Below are 26,856 nucleotides of genomic sequence, written 5' to 3'. Positions count from 1 at the left end.
ATGTTTAATCATAGCCTCACCTCAGGCTTCGTGCCCACTGAGTGGTGCACAGCTACAGTTATCCCACTCCACAAGGGGGGATCCACCATGGATCCCAGGAACTACCACCCCATCAGTCTGACAAGCCTGATCTGCAAGGCCATGGAACGTATTATCATGGAAATTATAAACAAAGACATTGGCAACCTTCAAACACTGGACCCCACCCAGTTTGGGTGCGTGAAGGTTCGATCTTGTCTCCTGAACCTGACTGACTTCTTTGAATCAGTCTCCAGAGCCATGGACGAGGGTAAGGCGGTCCACACAGCCTAAATGGACCTTGCCAAGGCCTTTGACACCACCCCCCCACTCTAGAATCATAGATAGACTTACTAAGTTGGGCATTAATCCCTACGTCACTCGATGGGGTGCCAACTGGCTTACTGATAGAACCCACACTGTAAAAGTATCTGACTCCAAATCCAGCTCCAGACAAGTGACAGGTGGAGTACCTCAGGGTTCAGTCCTGTGACCGCTCTTATTTGGCATCTACTTCTCTGAAGTACAGGCCAACACTAAGGGACTCTGGCTAACAAAGTTTGCAGATGACTGCAAACTGGGAGCCACTACTGAATCCCCAAATGATGGGGATAATCTACAAAAGGGCCTTACAGAAACAGATGCTTGGTGCCAGAGCTATGGGCTCAAGCTCAATGCCAAGAAATGTATAGTTATCCCTTTGGGAAAAAAACATGTAACCGTGAATTACCACATAGGTGGCAGTACACTAAACACCGAAAGTGTGATAAAAGACTTAGGGACACAGGTGGACAGTGGTCTAATCTTCGATAACCACATTGCCACAAGTGTCAGGAAATCCTTCTATGTGGCACACCTCATCACTAAGGTCTTTTCATCCAGAAAAAAGGAGGTCATTATCCCACTGTACTCATCCCTCATTAGACCCATTATAGAATACAATGCCCCATTTGGTATGTACCTCCCAAGACATCTGCAACAACTGGAAAGGCCGCAGAAATACCTCACGAAAAGAATCACAGGCCTAAAGCAGATGCCCTACGCTGATTGCCTTAAAAAACTTCAGCTATACTCTGTCGCATATTGTCTACTCAGAAGCAATCTCTGCTTAACATAAAAGGGCATGTCAAACCCAGAGCTGTTGGACATGCTACACTTAAGGAAATCCCAATTCCTCAGAGCCACATGCTCCAGGGATCTAAACCTTGTTATCACAATAAACAAAACATGCTAGAAGGATAGGTTCCTGACCCAGAGACTCTGCAATAGACTGCCCCATACATGTCAAGCAGAGCACCTCTTTGGCCCTCTTCAAAAGGAACCTTGACGATTAGATGGGAGAAAGGAAATTCACCCCTGGGATCACGTCAGTCGCCCTGCTAGACAGGGGTCCAGAGAAGTAAATGGAGTGGGAAGAAACAGCCAGGGAATTGTTATGGCTAGGCTTGTATAGGCCCTAGGGCCGATAGCCTATTACCAACCTATGAACCTATAAGAAAGATCTTTGGATCTACAAAAAAAGAAACACAGATGCCTTTTGTAGATTTAAGCACTTCAGTTCATTACTTCCTTAATGGTCGAACTTCATCAGAAAATAAGGAGTCTAAATCACCTTTTTTCTTTACAAAAATAAATTAATAAGCCTGCTGGACTTCTCCAAGTTATTTGTTAGAAGACCTTAACTCAAAATGTCAGAATAGAGACAGCAGCAATGATAGCACCATTATCAATACCAACACATTGTCTGCACCGTTTTCACTCTATGTAACCCATCGCCAGGCATCCTTCCTACATTCTCCTTTAATTCCCTCCATTTTTCCTTAATTTTCCAAATTGATGAACATACCTGCAATCTTAAGCACTCTTCTTTCCATTAGATACTAGCAACCTACCCTACGGTTCTTTGCACATCCCAGCATCACCACCAGTGACTTTATAAGATGGTATCACAGCCTGGTTTCCTCCCCAAATCTCTTAAAATCTACAAAAAGGTTGGTATCAACTTCTCTCCTTATCTTCAAGCAGCACAGTCAGCTGCAATCTAATTTATACTCTTTTCACTGCTTCACCCATCCTCTCCAGAAAACCTCTTGTTTTCTATGCACATATTTCTCAATGACAAGCAAAAACAGAGCAGAAAAGAAATGAAGTCCCCTTTCAATATTCCCATTTGCAATTCAACCCTCTCTGACTCACCACTCTTGTCATTAGATTCCTATCAAGTCTTCACCACTCTCAGAAAAATACCCCCCACTGTGGATTTTGCAGTATGCAGAATAAACTCTCAGCTGACTGTATCAAAGGCTTTTTACATATATGTTAAAACTTCTGCTTTCATGCAATTCCACCATGCCTCAGCCCATTTTACACAATATAGCAACATCTCCCAATGGTGAGTGGAAAACCTAAACCTTACAAAGCTATGTGATCCTATCAACTTCATCAGCAATCATTCTAATCATACTATCTACATTCTTGCAAAAATATCTATGATCATGTTGCAGAATTAAATTGCTCTTAACTCGTTTGGGTCCTCATGTCCCCCTCTACACTTGTACTGAACTACTGCATCCATGTCCCACTGCAAATCCAGCATTCCTTCCGTTTCCATTACTTCATTAAAAAAAATTGTAAAAGCACTCACCTCATCTAGTTGTTCTACCTTATATAATTCAGTGTGTAAGCTATCTGCCCCCTGCCTTCCCTTTGTTCATAAAATGTTTGCCCACAACACTTTCTCCACTCCTATTTCCCTGCTCAGTTTTTTCTACTTCCTGTACCTCCTTCCATGTCTGGTCCTTCCTATGATCAAATAGGTGCACAATTGATTTCCCTTTTATACAACTAGGCATAGTATCAATAAAAGATCTCCCACATCCCTCTCCCATACCTTGAAAGGTAACCTGCATTGTGGTTCTTTCTTGCTGGTTTATGATATACTGTAAATGTGTCTTTGAACTCAAATACCAACTCATTTTGTGCTGGTTCTTTTGTTTCACGGTCTGCAGCAAACACAATTGTGTGCCATCTGTGAATGTCATTAAGGGTGTACCCAATATATAATGATGACATTACTCAATGGGTCAGATGATGGTGAAACATTCCTTGTTAACAATCGAATAAATTCCTATGTTATGCTTTGTTGACTGAGCTAATCCCTCACGGCTCATGTTTTCTTTTTTTCATGAAAACCCAAGGTGGTATTCATACAGATTAGGTGAAATTTGGCCAGGACATGGGAAATTCCCATACATGTTTTACTTCACTTCAGGTGCAGAGGCATACAGTTCGGTAAACAAGGGATGGCCAAGGGGGAGAACTCATACCCAGGGTGAAATGTCACTTCTTTAAGCTTGGATGCTACTATAATTTTGCATGCAGAGCTAGTCAACCACTTGCTGATACAGCCTGACCTAATTTTGTTTTGAAAAAGGAAAATGATACAAACAATTGGTCTGACTTCCTGAAAGGTTTTGTTCTGTGAAGGTAAAACTGTAATTCTCTATGTGCATATATTCCCCCTTATTGAAGACATTAGAGAAGAAGACTGGTAAATTAATAGTTTGGTTGAATGCAGACACTGATGCCATCTTAGGTAGAAATGAGGGATTGGTGTGTAAGGAAACTCTGTCTTTGTGTAAAATAATACATGGAGGATGGCAATACAAAGCCTGGAGTTTGGATGCTCTTCCGGCCAAGGTAACAGCTAACGGAAAAATAGTCTTCCATGTCAAAAACTTTAAATCTACTTTGGCTCTAAGTTCAAAGAGAGACTGAGTTGATGTTTCCAGCAGAACAATAAGATCTCAAGGAGGGGTGGAATTTGTAATAGGTGGTCTGAGAAGAAAAATACATTTGAGGAAAGCTATACACAATTTAAGAGAGGCTAGACAGGAATGATTCTCACCAATGTGGAAATTGGATATTGCTGCTAACTGTACTAAGATCATGGAGTAACTAGCTCCATCATGCAACACTAAAGTGAGAAAGACTACAACAGCTGAAAATGGGTCTGGAAATGGGTCTAACTCTAAATGTCTCTTACAGTTCCAGATGGAACACCTTTTCCATTTACTTTTATAGATTTTTCTTATTGAAGCTTTCTACGAAGATGTGAGAATAAGTATGGCATGAGACAGAAGCCTGGACTGCCTACATGTCATTGGAAGTGGGTAAACCATGTGGTCAATTTGAGGGCTCAAATGCCCAGAAACATTCCAGATGGATGAGACAAAATATCTAGATGAAGATCCAGCACCCAAGACCAAGAGCACACACCAAGTAGTGTGTGTCACGTGAGGCCAGAGAAAGAGACACCACACCTGTCGGGGCCAGAAAGGGACAAGAAGGGTGACCTTGCTCTTCCACTGTGATGCTTTCTACAGGAATTTCAAAATTAATGGAATTGGTGGATATGCAGAAAGAAGACCAGGGGGGGCCAATTGTGGATCAACAGCAGGATTAATAACACTAATAGTGATGAAGATCTATCCTTCATAACAATTGTTAAAGCAGATATTGCTGTATTAGAACCTGAAGATTCTTCAGAGCTGGCCTCAAAGGTATTCTTGTAATTGGAGATTCAGTTATTAGAGGAACTGACACGTATGTTTGCAGAGATGATAATGAACACTGAATAGTGTTATGCTTTCCAGGAGCAAAAATAGAAGATGTGAGACAAGTCTTGGAATGCCTTAATGTAAGAAAGTATGGATTTATTTTTATTCATGTTGGTACAATCACCCGCAAGGGTTATCTGACAGCCCCCTTAGATAGTATTGCTTGTACTGGTGTTAGGACGCATTTTTCACAAATCACCTATAGAAAGGATAGTCAGGTCACTGTGAATGAAAAGATTTTTTGGGGTAAATATCTACATAGAAAAAATGCCCCGTTTTAAAACTGGTAATGTGCACAACATCCAAGCGTTGTTTTGGGCACAGGTGTTCAGACTGGATGGTGTGCATTTGTCTAGATTAGGGAAGAGAATTTTTTGCAGCAGATATTTTGCAATATTTGACAAACACTAAGCAGGATTTTTGCCATACTGAAAATTTAGCAGCCCGCAGACGGCAACATTTGACGCATCTCTGATGGTTGTTAATGCTAGGAGCATTAATAATACAATTTTTATCAGAAAAGTTGCTACATTCCCACAAGACTGATTAGTTTATTGCTTGTGAAACATGGTTAAAGAACAATGACTGGAAACTGGTATAAATGTTTTTACTGTAACAGACATTCTAATAAGAAAATCAGGTGGAGGTTTTTACGATAGGGATTAGAGATAGCTATGAGACCTGTGATTATTACATATTCAGTGATAACACCAACACTACAGACTGTGTAACTGTGACAATAAAGACAACCCTGGAACATATAACAATTGTTGGACTGTATAGACCACCACCCATGTCAAGTGCAGATTACCTAGAGGAATTCATACATTTCTTACATGAAACACAGGAGGGAAGAATAATATTAGCTGGGTACTTAAACTGACCACAAACAGACTGGGATAATATCATTTCTGCAATGTTAGTAAGGAAATTATTCACAGCGTATATTTAGGAACAATTGCTTCAGACTGAAAAAAAACTACCAGGGGACAGAACATACTAGACATTGTTTGTGCTCCTAAAGAAATTATTGTAACTTCAAGTCAAGTTTTACCACCAGTGATGTGCAGTGATCATGGGGTTATAAAGGTTAATTTGTTGCTAGATAAGTTGCCAAACTGAAATCTACGACAATGCACAGAAGGTTAAATACAGATTATATGGAAGCAAAACAGTCACCATGTAAAACTAACTGGAGTGAGGTGTTCAGTGGAAAAACTGCAGATGGAATGTATAACATTTTGAAAAAGAAATTGTTTTGAGTGCAAAAAATCAAAAACATGTTTAACATCAGGATCTAGGCATACAACATCAGGCGGATATATTTCCATAAGAACAAGATATCTGATTAAGGTGAGAGACAAAAAATATAAGAAATGGAAGAGAGGTCGAACTACAACTTTGAAAACTGAAATAAACAAGCTGGAGAAACAGATTAAGGATAGTGTGAGACAAGATCAAGGAAAAATTGAAGAAAATTTATATAAGGATATTGATAACAGGACACCTTTTTATAGCTACACAAGACGTGGAAGGAGTAAAGACACACAAACTGATAAACTGTGATTTGATTCTAAAATTTATTCTCAAACACAACAGATTATAGATCTATTTACAAAATCTTATGCAAAAGAGTTTGGCTCCACAAAAGCGGTGGTAAATTGTCCTAGTGACATCCAAGTAACCTCAGATACTGGAATCAAATTAGATTATATTGAAAAAAAATGTGCAGACTGGATCCAAACAAAGTGCAGGGAGGGGACAGAATTAGTAACAATGACATGAGAACATGTCAACAAGAACTTACAGTACCATTATATCTATTATTCACTATGTCATATAAATATGGGGAGATTCCTCAAGATTGGAGACATGCACTTATTAAACCTGATTTTAAGGCAAAGAGTAGTAGGAAAAACCCAGAGTCATACAGACCCTTAAGTCTATTTTCATGTTGTGGAAAAATAATGGAGAAGGTCATATTGGTTAAGTTATTGTCAGAACTGGATAGGCTGGGACTTGAAACCATATATAACCATGCATATGTTGAAAACAGATCTATTACCACCTGTAACATGATGTTCTTTAACAATATAATAGCTATGAATAAGAAATTGTGCTGTGATGTAATTTATAAAGATTTAACTTCAGCATTTGCCAGGGTCATACACAACACTGATCAATAAATTAGTACAACTATGTACTGATGTACTCTTGATAAGATGGATAGCTGCATGGCTTACAAATAGGACATGGCAAGTATCATACAGCAACTGGACAGGCAAAAAGTACAGTTGTGCACACTTACCATAAATGTAGATGTTCGTGTGTATTCACTGTTGCAGTCCTAACATATGGGTTATCCGGCTCTCGATATCCCTCAGTCGGCCCAAATACCAAAGCCCTTGGTATATGACGTCGGCTGCCGTCTATTGTAAACTGATGTCAGAATCTCAGGTATAAAGGGAGGCAGCCGACACCATTTCCTCAGTTTTTCTAGACTTAACTGTCGGGAACCCCCAAAAGAAGGCCAAACCAGGAAGGAAACACCCTGGGAAAAAGCCATCCAAAAATAACATAAGTAGTCTGTGCCTTATGAAAAAAGGGGGAACGGAGGGTTGGAAACCAGGACTGCAACAGTGAATACACTTGAACATCTACATTTATGGTAAGTGTACACAACTGTACTATGTTTTTTGTGTTTCACTGTTGCAGTCCTAACATATGGGTTGATTCCCAAAGCCCAGGAAGGAAACAAAAGGGTGGAGGAAGAATCACAGATTAAGGATTGGTAAGGAGGCCTGGCAAAACCAGTTCTAGACTTAGAAAACAAAGATAGGTTGTCATGGTTTGTGAAAGTATGGACAGACGACCAAGTGGCTGCTTCTAGAATGTCCTTAGTAGAGACACCTCTCAAAAAAGCTGCAGAGGTAGAGGCTGCTCTAGTAGAATGGGTCCTAATACCATGGGGGGGGGGGACCCTTCCATGCTGCAGGTAACAAAAATGAATACAACGAGCAATCCATTTGGAGTTGGTTTGTTTGGAAATAGCTTTACCCTGAGCCCCAGTAGCAAAACTAACCAACAACTGCTGAGGCTTCCAAAGGGTTTAGTCCTATTTAAGTAAAATCTCAACTGTCTGTGCACATCAAGAGAGTGCAGAATCCTCTTTTATTCTGTGGGTTATTGAAGAATGTAGGCAGATGAATAGACTGGTTAAGTGTCAGACTGGAAACCACCTTAGGCATAAAGGAGGGATTAGTTCTCAGAGAAACACGGTCTGTATGAAAAATAATGAAAGGTTCTACTGCCATTAAGGCTTGCAGCTCCGAAACCATTCTGAGGGAAGTAATAGTCAAAAGAAAGGCAGTCTTCCATGAAAGGAACTTTAAGTCTGCAGAAGTAGCAGGTTCAAAGGGAGGAATAGTAAGCTTCTCCAGGACAAAATTAAGATCCAAAGCAGGAGTAGGAGCTCTTTTGAGAGGTCTAAGATTGCTAGCTCCCCTCCGGAACTGTTTCATCAAGGGGTGAGAAAAAATGGGTTGCTCAAAAGAACAATGAGCAGAAATTGCTGAAGCATGAATCTTAATTGAAGAAAAGGAAAGTCCACCATTACACAAACCTGCTAGACAATCAAAAATGAGGGAAAGAGAAGGTTGGGAAGACGTCTCCTTTTGCCTGCATCCATTTATCTGCATAGGATTTCCTGGTGCTAGGCCTCCTGGCCTCATGAAGAACTTCAACCACCTGCTGGGAAAGATTTAAAGTATTAGCCAGGCAGCTAAATGCAGAGTTTGAAGATGAGGATGAAGAAACTTTCCCCCTTCCTGAACCAACAGATCTGGTACCAGGGGAAGACGCCAAGGCTGAACTTGGGAAAGGCTGCGAAGAAGGGGATACCAATGCTGCCTGGGCCAATTTGGTGCTATCACAGTAGCCTTTGGTTTTTCATCCCTTATCTTTAGCAGCACTCTGGGAAGAAGAGGCAGAGGGTGAAGGCATAAATTGAGAGCTGTGTCCATGGGAAGGACAAAGCGTCCACTCTCCATACTTTGTTGTGAAACTCCCTGGTGCAGAAGGTTGGAAGGATATTATTGTTGTGAGAGGAGAAAAGATCCATCTGAAGAGTGCCCCAATGCTGAGTGATGCAATGGAAAATGATCTTGTTCAGTTGCCACTTGTGAGGATCCAGAACATGTCTGCTCAATTTATCCGCCAAGGCATTTAACCTCCCTGGAAGATACTGGGCTATGAGATGTATGCCCATGGAAGCTGCTAAGACCATAGTTTCATGCTGTGTCTGCACAAAGGGTAAGAGTGAGTCGTCCCCCCACTTGTTGATGTACCACATGACTGTGGTGCTGTCTGTCCTGATCATTAGAGTCCCAGGGTAGAGTAGGCCCTTGAAAGCCAGCAAGGCCTGCTGCACTGCCATCAATTCTTTTAAGTTTATGTGCAGATGAATCTGTTGGGTGCTCCAAGTCCCTTGTATGCCCCTGCCTTCCAGATGTGCCCCCCATGCATAATCTGAGGCATCTGTGGTGAGAGTCTGGCTGGCAGGTGGTGGGCAGAAAGGCAGACCCTTGTTCTGAGAACAGGCTGTTGCCCACCAGAGAAACTCCATTTGTAGACAGGGAATAAGGGGAAGAATCAAGTCTAAGTCCTGTGTGTGTTGACACCAAAGGTTCTTGAGGTACCATTGAAGTTTTCTCATATGCAGCCTTGCATATGGGATCATCAGGATATATGAAGCCATGAACCCCAGTGCTTGCAGGAATTGCCTTGCAGTGAGCTGGATCATGTTTGCCAAGTTCTTGAAATAAGCCGACAGATCTTGTTGTTTGTCTTGAGGGAGGAATATTATCTGGGTGGCTGTATTCAGACTCGCTCCCAGGAAAACAATCTCCCTTGTAGGAACCAACTTTGACTTCTTCTCATTGTAGCCCAAAGAAGTGAGAATGTTCTTCACGAAGTCCAAATCCTTTAACTGTTCTGGGGAGTTTGCTTGAATGAAACAGTCGTCCAGGTAAGGATACATTTGAATGTTCCTCTGCCTGCAAAAAGCAATGGCTGGTGCCAGGCACTTTGTGAAAACTCTGGGAGCAGTAGATAAGCCAAAGGGCAGTGCAGAGAACTGGAAGTGTTGCTCCCCAGCTCTGAAACAAAGAAACTGCCTGCAACTTTCCCTTATTGAGATGTGAAGATAAGCCTCCTTGAGATCCAAAGTTACCAGCCATGAATCCTTGCCCAGCATTGGCAGTAACTATTGAAGAGTGAGCATCTTGAATTTGGGAATCACCAGAAAAGTATTTAGAATAGACAGATCCAGAATAGGGCTCCAAGTGTCCCCTTTTTTGGGTACCAGAAAAGCTCTTGAGTAAAAACCTAGGCCTGCTTGATTTGCAGGAACTGGCTCTATAGCCCCCATAGTCAGTAGAGAAGAAATTTGATTCTCTACCTCTGCCCTGAGAGTTCTGGGAATGTCTGGGTAACCTTGTAGAACAGGGAAGGTGTGAAAAGAAAACTTGTAACCTTGGTTTACAATGTTGAGTACCCATTTGTTGTCTGTGATGGTTGACCATACCCCTGCGAACCTGGCTAACCTTCCCCCCAAAGGAAACCCTGGGTCTGCAGCGGTAGGCACAAGAAGGCCAGAGTCATTGAGAATGCTTGCTTTGGGAAGCTGGCTTAGAACTTCCTGATTTAGCAGCAGAATGATGCCATTGTTTAGTCCTTTGAGGGGCAGAAGCCTGCCTCTGGAAGATCTGAAACCCCTAGGCATAGAGTGACTCCGCTTGGCAGGATCAGGGAAAGACCAGTTCTTGGAGGGACAATACCTACTAAACAGAGGAGGCTGAACCTGAAGGAAATCTATTACAGCTTGCATTGATTTTGCCTTATCCTCCAACTTTTTCAGTACCTCCTCAGCCTTGTTACCAAAAAGGTTGTCTTTGTACAGGTTCAGAAAGAGGCTGCTCCCTAAGCCAAGCATGCCTTCTAATAACAGAACCAGTGGCTGCTGCTCTGCAGGAAGCCTCCAAGGTGTCAAAACCACAATGAAGAGAATGCTTATTAACCAGAGTGGCAGAATTTAGTAAATCTTGTAAGTCTTTGTTCTCTGACATGGAAGGAATATCCCCAAGCTTAGCCTTAATAGCCTCCAAAGTATGCTGCTGATACTTAAGCATGTGAAAAAGACAATTCACGGATCTAATGGCAAGATTTGCAGAGGTATAGACCTTTTTATCCCACCTGTCCAAGGCCCTAGACTTCTTATCAGAAGGTACAGTGTTTTTAGCAATAGTAGCCTTAACACCCTTGGGACCTTGAGAAATAATCTCAGGATCAGCAGTAGGGTTTCGAAAAAGAAGTTGATGAGAATCAGAAACCCTATAATACCCATCAGGTTTTCTGGGAGCAGGAGGAACAGAATTAGGAGTTAAATAATTTTCCATGAAAACATCATCCACAATTTCCAAAACAGGAAGGATAGCAAGAGGTTTATGCTGTGGCAAATCTAAACATTCCCGGATCCTCTTCTTAGACTGAGGGAAATCCTGACTTTTCCATTTAAAGTACTCTCTAAGAGTATTCAAAGTATCCCCAAAGGAAAAATCTTCTGGAGGGGAGGCAGAGGGGATAGAATCCTCAGCATCAAAATCCTCAAAGCCAGAAAAAAGTTGGGAATTTCCTTCCTCACCAGCAGAAATACTGGAAACCTCAGAATCTGATTCAGACAAAACATCAGGAGACAATTCCCTAGCCCTCTTGGAAGGAAGGGGGGATGAGAGCCCTTAATAAGGCTAAGAAGATCACCAGCCATCTTTACCAACTGGGACTGAGGCACAGGAGAGAAGGCCGACACACGCTTGTGGGTAGATTTGCAGATGAAAGGTTTACTAGTAATCTGGAGGGACTCGGGGAGGCCTAGCAACTGCAGAAGTCTGAGCTAAGGTAGTCAGTCTGGCTCTGGTCTCATGTCGAAGAGAAGAGGCATCAGAAGCCGGTGCCTGCATAGTGGCTTCAGACCCATCTGAGGCGGCAACAGGCGGAGGGTCTGAAGATGAGACAGCAGCCTGCGGCATGGAGGACTCCGTAAAGGTCTCGGCAGAGGCATGTGGCTGAAATTCTGCAGACTGTAGGGGCTGCAAAAGTGCCTCACTAGCTACCACTGGGCTGATGACCAATTTCACTGGCACGTCGTCAGCAGCTTTAATCTTAGGCCTGTCGCGGTCCTTGTCCTTGCATTTCCTAGGTATATCTGAACTCGGGAGACCAGAAGACACCATACAGATGAACTTAGGCCAGACTCTGAAATGCTTATATAAAATCTTAGCTCTACATCGTATGGTACGTGGGTTGAAGGAAGCACAAAGATCACAGTTAGGGACATCGTGCTCAGGGCCCAAACAAGTTATACAACAGGAATGAAAATCACGGTGCGGAATCTGTTTTCCACAGGCAAGACAAATATTAACTTTATCTGACATTTGTTAAAGCAAGAAAAGAGGATCCCCAATGGGGTACTTATCTGTTGGTAGCCAGAATGCAGAAAGAAGGTAATCGGCTGACCAGCACTAGTGCAAATTGCATCTTCTTCTGGCTCAGTGTCAAGAAAGACTGGGGAAATGGTGCTGGCCACCTCCCTTTATACCTGACGTTCTGACATCAGTTTACAACCAACGGCAGCCGACGTCATATACCAAGGACTCTGGTATTCGGGCTGACTGAGGGCTACCGGGAGCCAGATAACCCATATGTTAGGACTGCAACAGTGAAACACGAAGAACATTTCTTGGTTACAGTCAGGGTGTCCCACAGAGCTCTGTCCTAGGCCCTTACATGTTTAGACTGTATCTTTCAGACCTAACTTTTTCATCTGCGGTGTTTCTACAGTCTATATGTAGACAACCTGAAACTGGGTAAACTGATTACATGTGTTACTGTAAGGCATATCTGCAAAATAACTTGACTAAATTGACCATTTGGGCATAGGAGAATAGTATGCTGATAAATACATCAAAAACTAAGCATATGTGATTTGGCAGGCATAAACTGAAATGTGAATATTTAATACAGCACACAGTGATTGATACTGTAGACACATTTAAGGACCTGGGTATATGGGTAGATTCAGCTATGAGTTTTTCTAATCATATTAACCAACTGGTTAATGATAGTTATAGAACTATAGGTTGCATAAAAAGGTTTATAAAGTCTAGAAAATCAAAAATAATAAAGTCATTGTTTATTAGTTACATTAGACACAAACTTGAGTATGGAATAACAATATGGAAACCCTATATGAAAACAAGCATGAGTAAACTGGAAAGAGTACAATGGAAATATACCAAGGGCATCCATGGATGTGAAGATTTAAGTTATTATGAAAGATTAAAATATCTGAACTTGTACAGTGTCTCTTACAGGTATCTAAGAGGAGACCTTATTCAAGTCTATATGGCATTTAGTGACAACTACCTCTGGGAATTTTTGGGGTTAACAAAAAGTACTAGAGAATCATCAGACAACCAGAAGGTTCTATAGGAATGAGAAGTGTACTATTTGGTTCTTTGACAGAGTAGCTGATGCATGGAAGAGACTACCAAATTACATTAAAGCAAGTACTAGTTTAGATATTTTTAAGAACAGTCTGGATACTTATTACAGGAACAAGTGTTTTGGTATATTGGCAAGCTAGAAGGGCATTAATGCCTGTGCTTGAAATGTATGTATGTATGTAAGGTATCTCTCGGTGACTCCCCATCTGGAGGGATCAGGGCAAAGACCATTCTGCATTTGGAATTAACAGGAAAGGCAGAGAGATCTCAGAATGGTTGGCCCCATCAAATCAAAATCTGATTCACCACTATTGGACTGAGAGACCACTCATGAGGGAGCAGGATAGAATTGCTCAACCTGTCCAATACTATGATGGACTTCCCTGTTACGTCAATTGCTATTAGAAAGTGACCAGAAGAGATTACCCATTGCCACACTCCCACAGCTTCTTGACCTAAGGGGAAGGAGCTCATTCCCCCTTGTTTGTTGATGTACCAGACCACAAACATATTGTCCATCTGTATACAAATCACCCCTAGAGGAGAATATCTTGAAATGCCTGCCAGGTTAGTAGGACTGCCTCATTAAATAAAACAGGTGAAGAGAATGGCCTCCAAAGGTGGCACATGCCTTGGACCGTCTTCTCCAATGTAATGCTCCCCCCAACATCTGTGGTCAACATGGCTTTGAAAAGGGGAGGAACATAGGGATGGCCCTAGGACACTTCCAAGGACTGACTCCCACCAAGCTACGTTTTCTGCAGATGTTGATAAGACATACTTGAAACATCATAGGCTGATGCCTGATGGACCAGTGAACTGCAAGTATCCATTGTAACACCCTCATACAGTATCTTGTCCGAGGAACTAGGGTAATGGAAGCTACCATTGACCCCAGAAGTTCTAAGACCAAACTGGCTGGAGGAGTTTGAAGGGAGAGCAACTGTAAAGCCTGATTCTGTAATGTGGCAATTTTGCTGTTTGAGAAGTAGTGTCTAAGTGTGTGCCTATGAACTCCAGGGGTTGTGTTAGAGAGAAATGAGAATTGTCATACTTCACTGAAAATCCCGAGTCTGGAGCAAAGCTAAAGAACATAATCCCTATCCCAGACTAGAAGATGCCTGGTAAGACTGGTGAGGAGCCAGTCATGCAGACAGGGGAACACTTGAAACCCTAGCTGTCTGAAATGAGCTGCAACCACTACCATGCATTTGAATACCTGGGGGCTATAGTGAGGGCAAAGGGCAGGGCCCTAAATTAGAAATGACTCGCTCCCAACTAGAAGTGGAGAAATCTTCTGGATCGCCTGTCTATTTTCATGTGACAATATGCATCCTGAAGGTCTATCGAGCACATTGTATCCTTCTTCTGTAGGACAGGGAGGATGTACTATGCCATGACCATTCAGGACTTTGAGTGTTTGACAAACAGATGTAGATAGCTTAAGTCCAGGATAGGCCTGTGTTCCTCTTTCTTTTTTGGCATTAAAAAGAATCCTGAGTAGGTTAAAAACTCTTGCTGGTTTGGTGGTACCTTTTGGATGACTGTCAGCAGCTTTTTGATTTCTAGAGCTGCTGCTTTTCTTTAGAAAGGTGGAACATGGAACATTGAGGGGTTTGTTGTCAGTGGATAAAGCAAGAGAAAAGGAAATATAATAGCCTCTGCTAATGATGATCTGCACTCAGACAACTTTGGTGATGAATATCCAGGTCTCTGGGTGCAGAGATGTGCCTCTGACTGCTTCTAGAGTGCAGCACTTGGGCAACTGTTCAGAAGCTCTAAGGCATGTGCAGATGACTGCAAACTGGGAGCCATTATTGAATCCCCAAATGATGTGGATATTCTACAAAAGGTCCTTACAGAAACAGATGCTTGGTGCCAGAGCCATGGGCTCAGGCTTAATGCCAAGAAATGTATACTTATCCCCTTTGGGAAAAGCCATGTACCCATGAATTACCACATATGTGGCAGTACACTAAAGATTGAAAGTGTGATGAGAGACTTAGGGACACAGGTGGACAGTGGTCTCACCTTCGATAACCACATCTCCACAACAGTCAGGAAATCCTTCTATGTGGCACACCTCATCACTAAGGGCTTTTCATCCAGGTCATTATCCCATTGTATTCATCCCTCATTAGACCCATTATTGACTACAATGCCCCATTTGGTATGTACCTCTCAAGACATCTGCAACAACTGGAAAGGCTGCAGAAATACTTCACTAAAAGAATCACAGTCCTAAAGCAGATGCCCTTAGTTGACCACTTTAAAAAACTCCAGCTATACTCTGTTGCATATTGTCTGTTCAGAGGTGATCTCTGCTTAACATACAAGGCCATGTCAAACCCAGAGCTGTTGGACATGCTACAATTAAAAAAAAACCCAATCCCTCAGAGCCACACACTCCAGGGATCTAAAACTTGTCATCACAATAAACAAAACATGCTGGAAGGACAGGTTCCTGACCCAGAGACTCCCCAGAATCGGGAATAGACTGCCCATACATGTCAAGCAGAGCGCCTCTTTGGCCTTCTTCAAAAGGAACCTTGACTATTGGATGGGAGAAAGGAAATTCACCCTGGGGATCACGTCAGTCGCCCTGCTAGACAGGGGTCCAGGGAAGTAAATAGTGTGGGAAGAAATAACCAGGGAATTGTTATGGCTAGGCTTATATAGGCCCTAGGGCCAATAGTTCATAGGTTGGTACTAGGCTACTTATTTAACTACAAGCTATATAATATTGTAAAGCCACACCAAAGGGAAAGGGTATATTAAAGGCCTATTGAAAAAACGAAGGCCATAAAGAGAAGAAATATATATATATTAACAAGATATAAAAGCTATAACTATTAAAGACTAACTCTAAATATATTTAGAAATAACAATTCTGCAAGATAATATCTGAAAAAGAATTATACTGGCCTGAGCTGTGCAAGGAACCTCCAATCTATTGCAGCAGCAAACTAGATCTGGGGTAACTCAAGGTGCATTATGGGATAGGGACTTGGCCTCGAGCCATCTGAAGACCTCGAGCTTTGTAGTAAGGCCAACTCGGAGCCGAGGATTGGCTCCGAACCCATCTGTAAGAATGAACCGCAAGACAGAACAACTTCACATCTGAAGTTTAATAGTAGAAAGAGAGTAGTGAGGAAAAGAAGGATGGCTGAAGTAGGAGCTGAGAAAAGATCTATATTCTCTTTAGAGGCCCATATAGAAAATTTTTTCCATTTGCTTCTGTAGACTTTCTTGGAGGCGGCCTTCAGGGAGGCCAAGATAATGTCACGAACTGAGGAAGTCAGCCTAAACTGTCTCACAATTAATGGAAGTGAAGAAACCATGTAGTCAGCTTAAGGGTATGGAGGTTGGAATGTTGAACCTCTGATGAGTAAGATAAGAGATCCCAACTGGGCTCTATTATCCATGGAGGATATCCGAGGTGAGACCAGAGGAAGGGGAACCATATCTTTAGAGGCCAGAAGGAGGCAATGAGGATGACTGAGCTCTTCAGCCTGTTTGCTTTCTGTTGAAATTTCTGGATCCATGGGAGATATGCAGAGAGGAGACGTGGGGGCCACCTGTGAAACACAGCATCCTTCAGTGACTCCCGCAGAGGAAGGATCAGAGCAAAAAGCTTGCTTCACTTGTTGAGGGGAGAATAAAGAGATTGCAGAAATGCTGGCTCCAATAGCTGAAAATCATGTTTGCTACTCAATGACAGAGACCACTCTTGAGGAATCAGAATGGACCTGCTGAGTCTGTGTACCAGTGTGCTGGTTTTCCACAGTATGTGCACTGCAATTAGAAAGCGGTCTGAAGAGATTGTGCATTCCAAGTCCTCATGGCCTCTCTGCACAATGTGTAGGAATAGGTTCCTCCTTGTTTGTTGATGTACCAAACTACTGACATGCTGTGTGTGTACTAAAATAGTCTTTATGGGGAGAATGTCCTGAAAGGCTTGCAAAGTTAATACTGCTCTCATCTCTAGGACATTGATATGCAACTTGGCCTTCAAGGAGGACCATGTGCCTTAGTCCATCTTCCCCTTGTTCCCCTTGAAATGCCTGCCCCCCCAGTTGGTAAGTGTCCATGGTCACTGTGGCTACTGGGGGAGGAAGTGAGAATGACCTGCCTAAAAACAAATCATTTGAATGCATCCACCATTGAATATGACGTTTGCAAATTGGTGAGTTTGATGGGAACAGACAGAGGCTAGTAGAGAAAAGACCACTGTACCACTAATGTCTACTGGAGGATTCACATGAAGAATCTTGCTAGGGGGACTAGAATAATGGCAGTTGACACTGATCCAAGAGCTTGTAACACTAGTTTTGCTGAACGGGACAGATGAGACAGTAAGTCCCACACCTAATTTCTCAGAGATGTGATGTGGTGAAGAGGTAAAGAAGGCACTTGAGTCACAGTATCCACTTGAATTCCTATAAATTGTAGAGTCTGTACAGGAGTCAGGCTCGAATTACCAAAATTTATCCTGATGCCTAGGGACTTGGAGATCTGAAGCAAGCCATCCCTGGCTTGTAGAAGTTGATGCCTGGTTGAGGCGGTGAGGAGCCAATTATTGAGACAGGGTAATACCTGGAATCCTTTGAATATCTGTTGAGCTGCCACGACTGCCATGCATTTGGTGAATAGCCAAAGAGCTGTGGTGAGTCTAAAGGGCAGTGCTCTGAATTGGTAGTGATCGATTCCAGCCAAAAGCACAGGTGCCTTCTGGAGTGCCTGCCTATTTTGATAAGATAGTTTGCATCCTGGAGAACGATAGAGTACATCCAATCATCCTTGAGCAGAAAAGGCTGGATGGACTGAACTGCAACCATTCGGAACTTGACTTCTTTACATACTAATTCAGATTGCTTAGACCTAAAAATGGTCTTAGGTCCCCTGTTTTCTTTGGTGCCAAAAAGAAGTGAGAAAAACTTCCAAATCATATTTGTTCAGGTGGGATCTCCTGGATGACTCTCTTCTGAAGCAGCTTCTGAGCTGTGTACTCACTCTGATGGGGTGGAACATCAGGGAATTTCCTCCTTGGGACAGGAGGTGGAAAGGAAAAGAGAACGTAGTAATCTCTGGAATTATGCTCAGCACCCATGCATTGTTTGTAAGATTTGTACAGCCATTCAGGTGCAGGGAAACATGACTGCTCAGCTGTCCCCAGAGATGAACAGTCAGGCAGCACTTCAGGAGCACTGATAAGACCTATCAGAGGAGGAGTCTCTGAAGCCCTGGTTGTGCAGACCCCCTCTGCCTCTGGGGCAATGTCTGCCACTGAAACCTTCTCCTTTGCCTCTAGAGGAAGTGTCCCCGCACCGGATTTGAAAAAGTCCCCAAGAGTTCCAGAATCACATTTTCTTCCCTCCTCATTGGTTTCTACAAAACGTTCACTGAAGTGTAGAAAACTTGATTCTGATGGCAACAGAGTCTTTCCTTCCTGCCTGCTGTGGGTAAGAGCATCTTTCACTGATGGCCTGAAGAAGGAGGAGCCATCAAAGGGGGCATTAACAAAAAACATCTTAATGGGTTTTGCAAAATCGTATTGCTTCATCCAGTCATGTCTCCTGATGGCTATGCCTGAACCAGCTGCTCGAGAGGTGTCTTGCACTGTATGGGAGATGAGCCTCATCAAAGAACTGGTAATGGACACTACAGTAACCAACTGAGGAGAAACCACCTTGAGATCCTACAAAGACATGGACTTGGTGAGACAGTTTTGAAAGCTCTTTTATCACATCTCTCTGTAAGCAAGTAAAATGTGGCAGGTAATTTAATGACCTCAGTGCAAAAGTGGCTGAGGCATAAATGCACTTGCCAAACCTGTCCATCACTCTGGACTCCCTGTTCAGTGGATGGATAGAGGAGCTGCGCTCGGCTAGCTCCTTTTTAGTTGCTGCCACCACAACTATGGCATTAAAAGGACACCCTTACTTCAAAGGGTTCTATCTGCTGGAGGGAGTACAAATTTACCCAGTTCCTTCTAAGCTGGGTGGGATAGGTCAATACGTTCATCTGCCGAGGGGGGTTCACCCAAGACACAGATGGGCCCATCGTGAAAGCCTCCAGAAACACTTACTCCTCAGGAGCAGGACGTTGGGAAGACCAAAGGAGACATCATCAAGTGGTGATTGAGGGGATCCTTCTCCCTCATCGAAGTTGGTGTCTTCACTGAGAGATTCCATCAAGGAGTCTATGTGCCTCCTCTTGCACATCATCTTCTGCTGTACCTCCTCCGTGAGATGTTCAGGGAAGGTATTGGAAAAATTAGGAAAATCCTCTGGGAAATGAGTGTGGAAGCTTCCTGGGGTAGGCTGACAAAGAAAAGCAGGAATGATGGGCTTAGCACTTGGATCTGATGTGGAGCAAGGGGTGGGATCAAAAATGTGAGTGCATGGATCTCTATGCAAAGAGAAGGCCCTTTCTACCACCTGGAAGGCTAACGGACCCAGGAAAACTCCTCCCAACCCCCTCCCAGCCGAGGCAGCAGGATGAAACGTCAAGGCCAATCCCAGATCCGAACCCCCAGACAGAATCTGACCAGTGCTGTGGAGAGCTGAGGCACTAAGAGGAACAGAAGCATCTGACAATGATGTCCTCAGTGATGGATTCCTGAGGAGAATCCAGGTGCCTCCTTTTGCACTGTCTCTTACAAGGGACCTCCTCAGTGGGATGCTGCAGGAAAGTAGCAGAAGAGACAGGGGGTTCCGAAAATGGAACTAGTTGGAAGCTCATCTGGGCTGGCTGTCCTGAAGGAGACAGGAGACCGGACTCAGGCACAGGATCCAAAGCAGGGGTGGGACAAAGATCTGAGAACATGAAAGTAGGAGCTCTTCTAGGAAGCAAGAGAACACTCTACATCACCTTGAAGGCAGAAAGAGCTGCAGAAGTCAAAGGCTGTCTCTCCAGAGCTGAAACTCTGGAAGCAGACAATCCCCAAGGCCCACAGATCTCCCACTCCCAGGGAGGATTAGGCATCTCAAGCTATCAAACCTGAAGCTCCGAGGGTAAGCGACAGCTCTGAAAACTTAGCTGAAATCAACCCCTCACATCCGACATTGAAGCTTCGTTTCTGAGAGCTGTTCAGCTCAGAAAATGGTCAGAGCTGAACAGATCGGAGAAACTATTGGAAATGAAGTGATATAAGCACTGTTGAATCCGACATCTCGACTCTTGGGGCCTTCAGTTCAGAGAACTCTGAAGCAAGTGGTCAGATCAGAGAAACAGCAACTAAAATAAAGGCAGAAGGATGGCTCACACATCTAGAGGGGGACAGAACTGGCAAATAAAATCTGGATTTGTGTCCTGAGAAATTTCTTCATCATTCTATCAACCTCAGCTTCCAAAAGACTGTGGGAAGACCTGAGGGACAAGGAGGTTGAAGAAGGCCTGGAAGATCTTTTTGGTGACTGTTGGAGCCCAGTAGAGCCAACAGTCAAATGTACCAGTTCCAAGGAGGTCCAAATGGCAATAACAGTTGTAGCCAATGTAGGATCCGAAAGCTTCAGATCCAAGGTCTTCTGAACCTTTTTTGGTGGTTCAGCCATATGAGAAGGAGATGCCTTATCCAGAGAACACTTAGTTTAGCAGAAGCATATTGGTGTCAAGCAAGAATGGAAATCAAACCAGAGGTAAATAAAGATCAGGCAGCAACTGAATGTCCCAAAAAACAAAACAAAGAATATAAAGTGAAGGATCAGATGAGAAGGCAAGAAATATGGAAAATGCATTAATACAGCTGCAAAAACAGAAAACTCTTGGAACAACCTCATGTTGATCAGAACTGAACCCAGCAATGATTAAGGAGAGGTGAATTTAAACCAAAAGATGAAAGGTTAATACTGGTGCCCAAGATAGTGGACTATGTACATATCTGTTTACAAAGTCCATTGGACGTGGGAAAAACATACAAATGTAGGTTTTGTAAAAGAGAATTGGAAACAGTCACACATCGTGTTGCTGGTTGGGATATACTAATGAGAGGAGGACCATATACTGAAAGGCATAATAATGTGACAAGACTTTTGCATTGGGGATTGTTCAAATATTATAATATTGAAGTAGCTGAAAAAAACACTGGAAAGATAAGCCACAAAGCATTATAGAAAATGAAGAAATTTAAATCACATGAGATCACCCATTAGAAACAGTTCAAAAATAGATGCAAGAAAACCAGATACAGTTGTCCATGAAAAGAAGACAAACGTAGCATTGATCAGTGAAATTGCTACACCCAGAAATTACAGTGTCTTATGTCCAGAGAGAGACAGTCATAAAACACCAGGATATGCAGACAAAATACAAGGATATGCAGGCAGAAATTAGGGCAATGGGAAAGGAGGATACCCAGACAGTTCCAAAAGTAGTAGGAGCAACGGATCTTAGAAAAAAGAATTTACAATCACACATAGATATGTTACCGATACATGTAACTTCATATAAATTGCAGGAGGAGTCATTACTGGGCACGTTGCAGGTACTGTGAAGAGTACTTCTGGCTAACATCAAAGATTGAAACAATATTTATTTCATGAACTTTGACTTAGAAATAAGGTCTATTCCCCATCATGGTATTAGAAACCCAAAAGACTTGGAGAAATTAAAAAAAAAATAGGGACCACCATGTCTTGTTCATTTATTCAGAGCTATGCTGCACTGGTGGCATTACAACTCAAGTGACTTGAATTAGATTACAGAATTGGGCATTTGACAATGTGGAAAAGCATCAATAGATGAGCTGTGGTGGAAGCCAGAGTTTGAAAGATAGCTGAGCTTGGCATATGGGAAGGTTGGGAGTACAACTTGTCTTAGACCCCGGTGGGCACATCCCCAAACCATTCCTCATAACCTATTCAAATTAACCACTTCTGTGACATCAACATGCTAGGGGAGGGACAAAGGCTACCTAAAAGCCCATCTTGAAGCATTATGCTGGCAGCTGAGCATCACCATCATGTCCTTTTTGTCTCCACCGTGAGATCCTTCCCCAGCAATGGTATGTTGGACAGCCGCTATTCTGGGGAGGTTAGCATGGACAAAAGAGAATGGACATTATGAAGGGGGAAATGATCAAACCAGCTGATAGTTAATGTAATCAACACAAAAAAAAAACAGATGGCAAAAATTATCCAGGGAGAAAAATCAGTGTTTAAGTATGACGAAACTCTTGTTCATTAGTGAATATAATGAAAATGCTATAAACACTGTAAAATGAGATAGCAATATTATTGTGAGAAATAAGACAGCTGCAGTTGTATTATATGACCTGAAGATATGCTTCTTGGCGTTAAACGTGGTCAAAATTAATTCCTTAAACCTTAATCTTTGTATTATCTGAAGATCCAACTGGGAAAAAGGAACATGCATTTTTAGTGTAGAGTCTTATTTTGATTTTACCATTGTATAGCAAGACTGACTTATTAACCAGCATTTAAGTTATTCAAACCTTCCAAGTAAACAGAATCATCTATATCTGCTGTGTCTCTGTTTTACTTTTTTACTAGGGTACAAATTCACAGTAATTCATAACTTTGCCAGGCCACAGACAGTGGCTAGCCTTTCTAGCTCTAGCATTACTAAATTTAACCACTTCCTTACATAACGGACTTCAGTATACTGAAAACTAAGAAAAGAAAATAATTCAAACGGCAATACATGGAACTCACCATAAAGTCTAGTCCATTCATTTCAAAAGATTCTCTGTCCACCATGTCGGGAAGACGAGGAAATGATAACAGGAATCCAATCTATCAATATATTAAATACAGTAACATTATTATTTAGCTAAAACAACTTGATTCTATATATTACAAGAAGAATTAATCTAAATAATGTAGTATGTTTTAGCAAAACAGGAAATCTCCCACTTAAATGAAATACCGTACCAAAGAAAAATGCATATTACTGACAATGTTTTAAAATAGTGTGTTTTAGTGAAGTCTTAATTTCTGTAGATCACTTAGTTTAAAAGGCGGCTCTCACCATATATCTGTATTCTGTTTCCTTCCTTTCTCAACAACTGGGTTTCAAATCCAACCTCAGATCCAACTTCAGCTGCTTTCAGTAGGTTTTAGTATCCATAATTCAAGCTTCTCCCCTTATCCATAATCCCCTCCTGTCCCCAAAATTCCCTCAGATCGTTTCCCTACAGTTCCCTGGAAAGCAATGGTGTGTGTGTGTGTGTGTGTGTGTGTGTGTGTGTATATATATATATATATATATATATATATATATATATATATATATATATATATATATATTTATATATATACACATACACACACATATATATATTTATAGATATACAAATTACATAAATATATATACATACACACACGTATATATAGACACACACACATACAGACACATAACACTACAGGTGAGGCAAAGAGCAGCAACTTATAGAGAAATTCAGCTCTGGAGTTGAAAGAGTAAGAAAAACATGTCTGACAATGTTGGTTATATAATGAACAGTTCCTCTAGGTCTCAGTTAGTGTAAATGAATCGCCAGTAACATCCAAAATTATTTGTAAATCACAGAAAAACAACTAGCGATCCAAACCTCAGCCAAGGAAATCACTATTACTTGCCAAAAAGTCCAAAGTTCTATGCCAAAAGGTGGCATAGAACTTTGGACTTTTTGGCAAGTAATAGTGATTTCCTTGGCTGAGGTTTGAATCGCTAGTTGTTTTTCCTGTGATTTACAAATAATGTTGGTTATAGATTCACACCAGATGTCTGAAATATGGAAAAAAAAATCTCCATGAAATGGAAGGTGGAAGAAAGGAGGGGAGTTGAGAAAGAATGTAAACATTACAGATCTATTAATGTTGTTGAATTGTTAAATAATTCAAATGGTAATGCATGGAACTGACCATAAAGTCCAGTTCATTCATTTCAAAAGTTTCTCTGTCCACCATGTTGGAAAGACGAGAAAATTATAATATGAATCCAATCAATATATTAAATATAGTAACATTATTATTTAGCTAAAACAATTCGATTCTATACATTACAAGAGGAGTACATAACTTTCATATCTGGTGTTGTCTCTTCCATCCATTCCTCAATGAATGGGACACAGATTCCAGCTACTTCACCCAAGTGGTATCATGGAAGGATATTCCAGAGGATGGCAGAACCAAAGGCAGCACCATCTCTGGAGATCAGATCCAGTTTCTAGTGAGAAATAAACATATTAATCTGAGACCATGTAGTAGCAGCCCAAATGTCATCAACTCAGGCTTCAGAAAAGAAGGCCGAAGAGGCAGAGACTGACCTTGTGGAATGTGCTCTGTGTAATTTTGGCAGAGTTAGACCTTTATCTTGGTAAGCTTGTGACATGCAAGTATTTAACTATCTGGCTAAGGTGACCTTAGAAACATCTTGCCTCATTCTAGCTTTCAAGAAGAAAATAGACAGTTGATCTGATTTTTTTAAATGATTTGGTTCAAATAAGATAGAAGCATAGCTGACCAAGTACATCTAACAAGTGTAAAACATATTCATCTTTATTAGAAAAATTTGGGAAAAATGCTGGTAGGTGAATGCTTTGAATGAGGGATGTTTCTACAGCTACTTTAGGTAAGAAGGAAGTGGTGTTTCATAGACAGACTCTATCTTTGTGAAAACAGAGTATGGATGTTGGCAACAGAAAGCTTGAATTTCAGATACTCGTCTGGCAAAAGCAATGGCTACCAAGAACACCATCTTCCAAGACAGAAATTTCAAATCAACTTGGGCAACAGCTTCAAAGGGGGCACTGTAGCAAAATAGTGAGGTCTCAAGGGACAGTGTATCCTTAATGGGAGGTTGAAGGAGGCAGGTACCCCCTCAAGAATGCTTTGCACAATTGGAAATAAGCTAGAGAGGCACACTGTTTACCCACACAGAAATTAGAAATGGCTATTAGCTGAACTTATAGTGAAATTACTGGCCCCACTGTGAAAAAAGGAAATGAGAAATTCCAACACTGCAGGAATGGGTGCCGAAAAAAGGATCCAATCTTCTCTCAGAAGCCCAAATAGAGAATCTTTTTCATCAACCTTTGTATATTTTCCTGGTGGAACACATTTGAGATCAGCTATGGATGTGAACTACTTCAGAAGAAAGTCTGGACTAACTAGCAATCACAGTAAGTGGACAAAACCAAGTGGTTAGTTTCAGGGCCTGAATGTCTGGATGAGGCATATTGCAGGGCTGAGACAAGAGATCTATATTCTGGTCCAGTACCCTTGAGGGGTGTACCAGATAAGGCCAAAGGAAGAGGAACCACGCTTGTCGAGACAAGAAATGGGCAATGAAGTTGACTGTGGCCTTCTACTGAGATATTATTGCAGGAATTTGGGAAGCAGAGGGGTAGGTGGCTAAGTGTATGGGAGACCAGAGGGCCAGTCGTAACCTAAACTGTCTCTTGGTGACTCCCTTTCTGGAGGAATTACGGTAAAAAAACTGATATATTTTGAGTTGGCGAGAGAAGCAAAAAAATCACAAAAAGCACAGCTGGACCCAGTAGCAAAATACTCATGACACCACTGGTGGACTGACAGACCACTCAATAAGGCAGTAGAAGAGTTTTCTGCTCAATCTGCCCACTAAAACTATTCACTATTTGCCCATGAAATAGCAAAAATATAGAACAACCTTCGCCCTGACCTCAGACTACAAAACTCCACACCCCTCCTTCAAAAGCTTACTTAAAACATACCTCTTCACCAACCATCTATGCAACTGTAATTGAGCCCTTGAAGCCTCATCCCCGTGTGTGTGTGTGTGTGTGTGTGTGTGTATGAAATATCTTGCAATGCTCTACCAGGTTATCTACTCTCGCTTTATATTTTGTACACTTGTATTTTTCAACCAAAATGGGGAATATCCTCTTATTGTATACTAATGGCTGTAAAGTCTACAATCTGTATGCTACTACTCTGTAATGTCTCTTTTGTAAATTTTTCTTCTCTCTGTAAACTTATGGAGTTTTTCTCCCCAGGACTCTGCTGAAAACAGACACTTGTCTAGTCGGACTATCCTGGCAAACAAATGTTAAATAAATAAAATAATAAATAAAATGTTGGACTTCCCCATTATGTACATTGTTATCCTAAAATGATTGGAATACATTGCCCATTGCCAAACCTTCATTGTTTCTCAACAAAATAGGTATGAACATACCCCCCTCTCTTGTTTGTTGATGTACCCAGACTATTGTAATGCTGTCTGTCTGGACAGGGATTGCCCCTAGAGGAAGGGCATCCTGAAAGGCCTGCAATACTAGGACGACTGTCCTAATCTTTAAGATGATGATGTGACTATTGGCCTCTTTTTGGGACCATGTACCTTGGACCATTTTCCCCATGTCATGCCCCCTACCCCAAGTGAGAAGCATCCATGGTCACTGTAGCCTTGGGTGGGGGTAAAAACAAAGGAACATCCTTGAGCTATTGCCTGTGACTGAGTTCACCTAGATAAGGGAACACAAGAAACCCTTGCAGTCTGAGATGAGCTGCAAACATTGCCTTGCATTTGAACACCCTGGGGCTATGGTGAAGCCAAAGGGCAAGGCTCTGAACTGAAAATGACTGCCTCACAGCTGCAAAAAGAGGAATCTTCTGGTTAGCCTGTCCATTTTGATGTGGTAGATTGCATCCTGG

The 26,856-nt window shown here is 42.0% G+C and overlaps 1 protein-coding gene across 1 annotated transcript in view; it reads right to left on the bottom strand.

The window, feature by feature from the left end:
* MSH5 (mutS homolog 5) overlaps window positions 1-26,856 on the bottom strand; it is a 2,353,005-nt gene that overhangs the window by 677,720 nt on the left and 1,648,429 nt on the right. The window contains exon 20 of the mRNA XM_044083236.1: window positions 22,873-22,953. Within this exon, the coding sequence (XP_043939171.1) occupies window positions 22,873-22,953 (81 nt within the window). The remainder of the gene's footprint in view (window positions 1-22,872; window positions 22,954-26,856) is intronic.

This window comes from Protopterus annectens, chromosome 9.part0 (assembly GCF_019279795.1).
Source record: "Protopterus annectens isolate FY-2018-M chromosome 9.part0, PAN1.0, whole genome shotgun sequence".
Taxonomy (NCBI): Eukaryota; Metazoa; Chordata; order Ceratodontiformes; family Protopteridae; genus Protopterus; species Protopterus annectens.
Note: the sequence above shows the minus strand (reverse complement) of the source record. Positions and strands in the feature narration are given on the sequence as shown.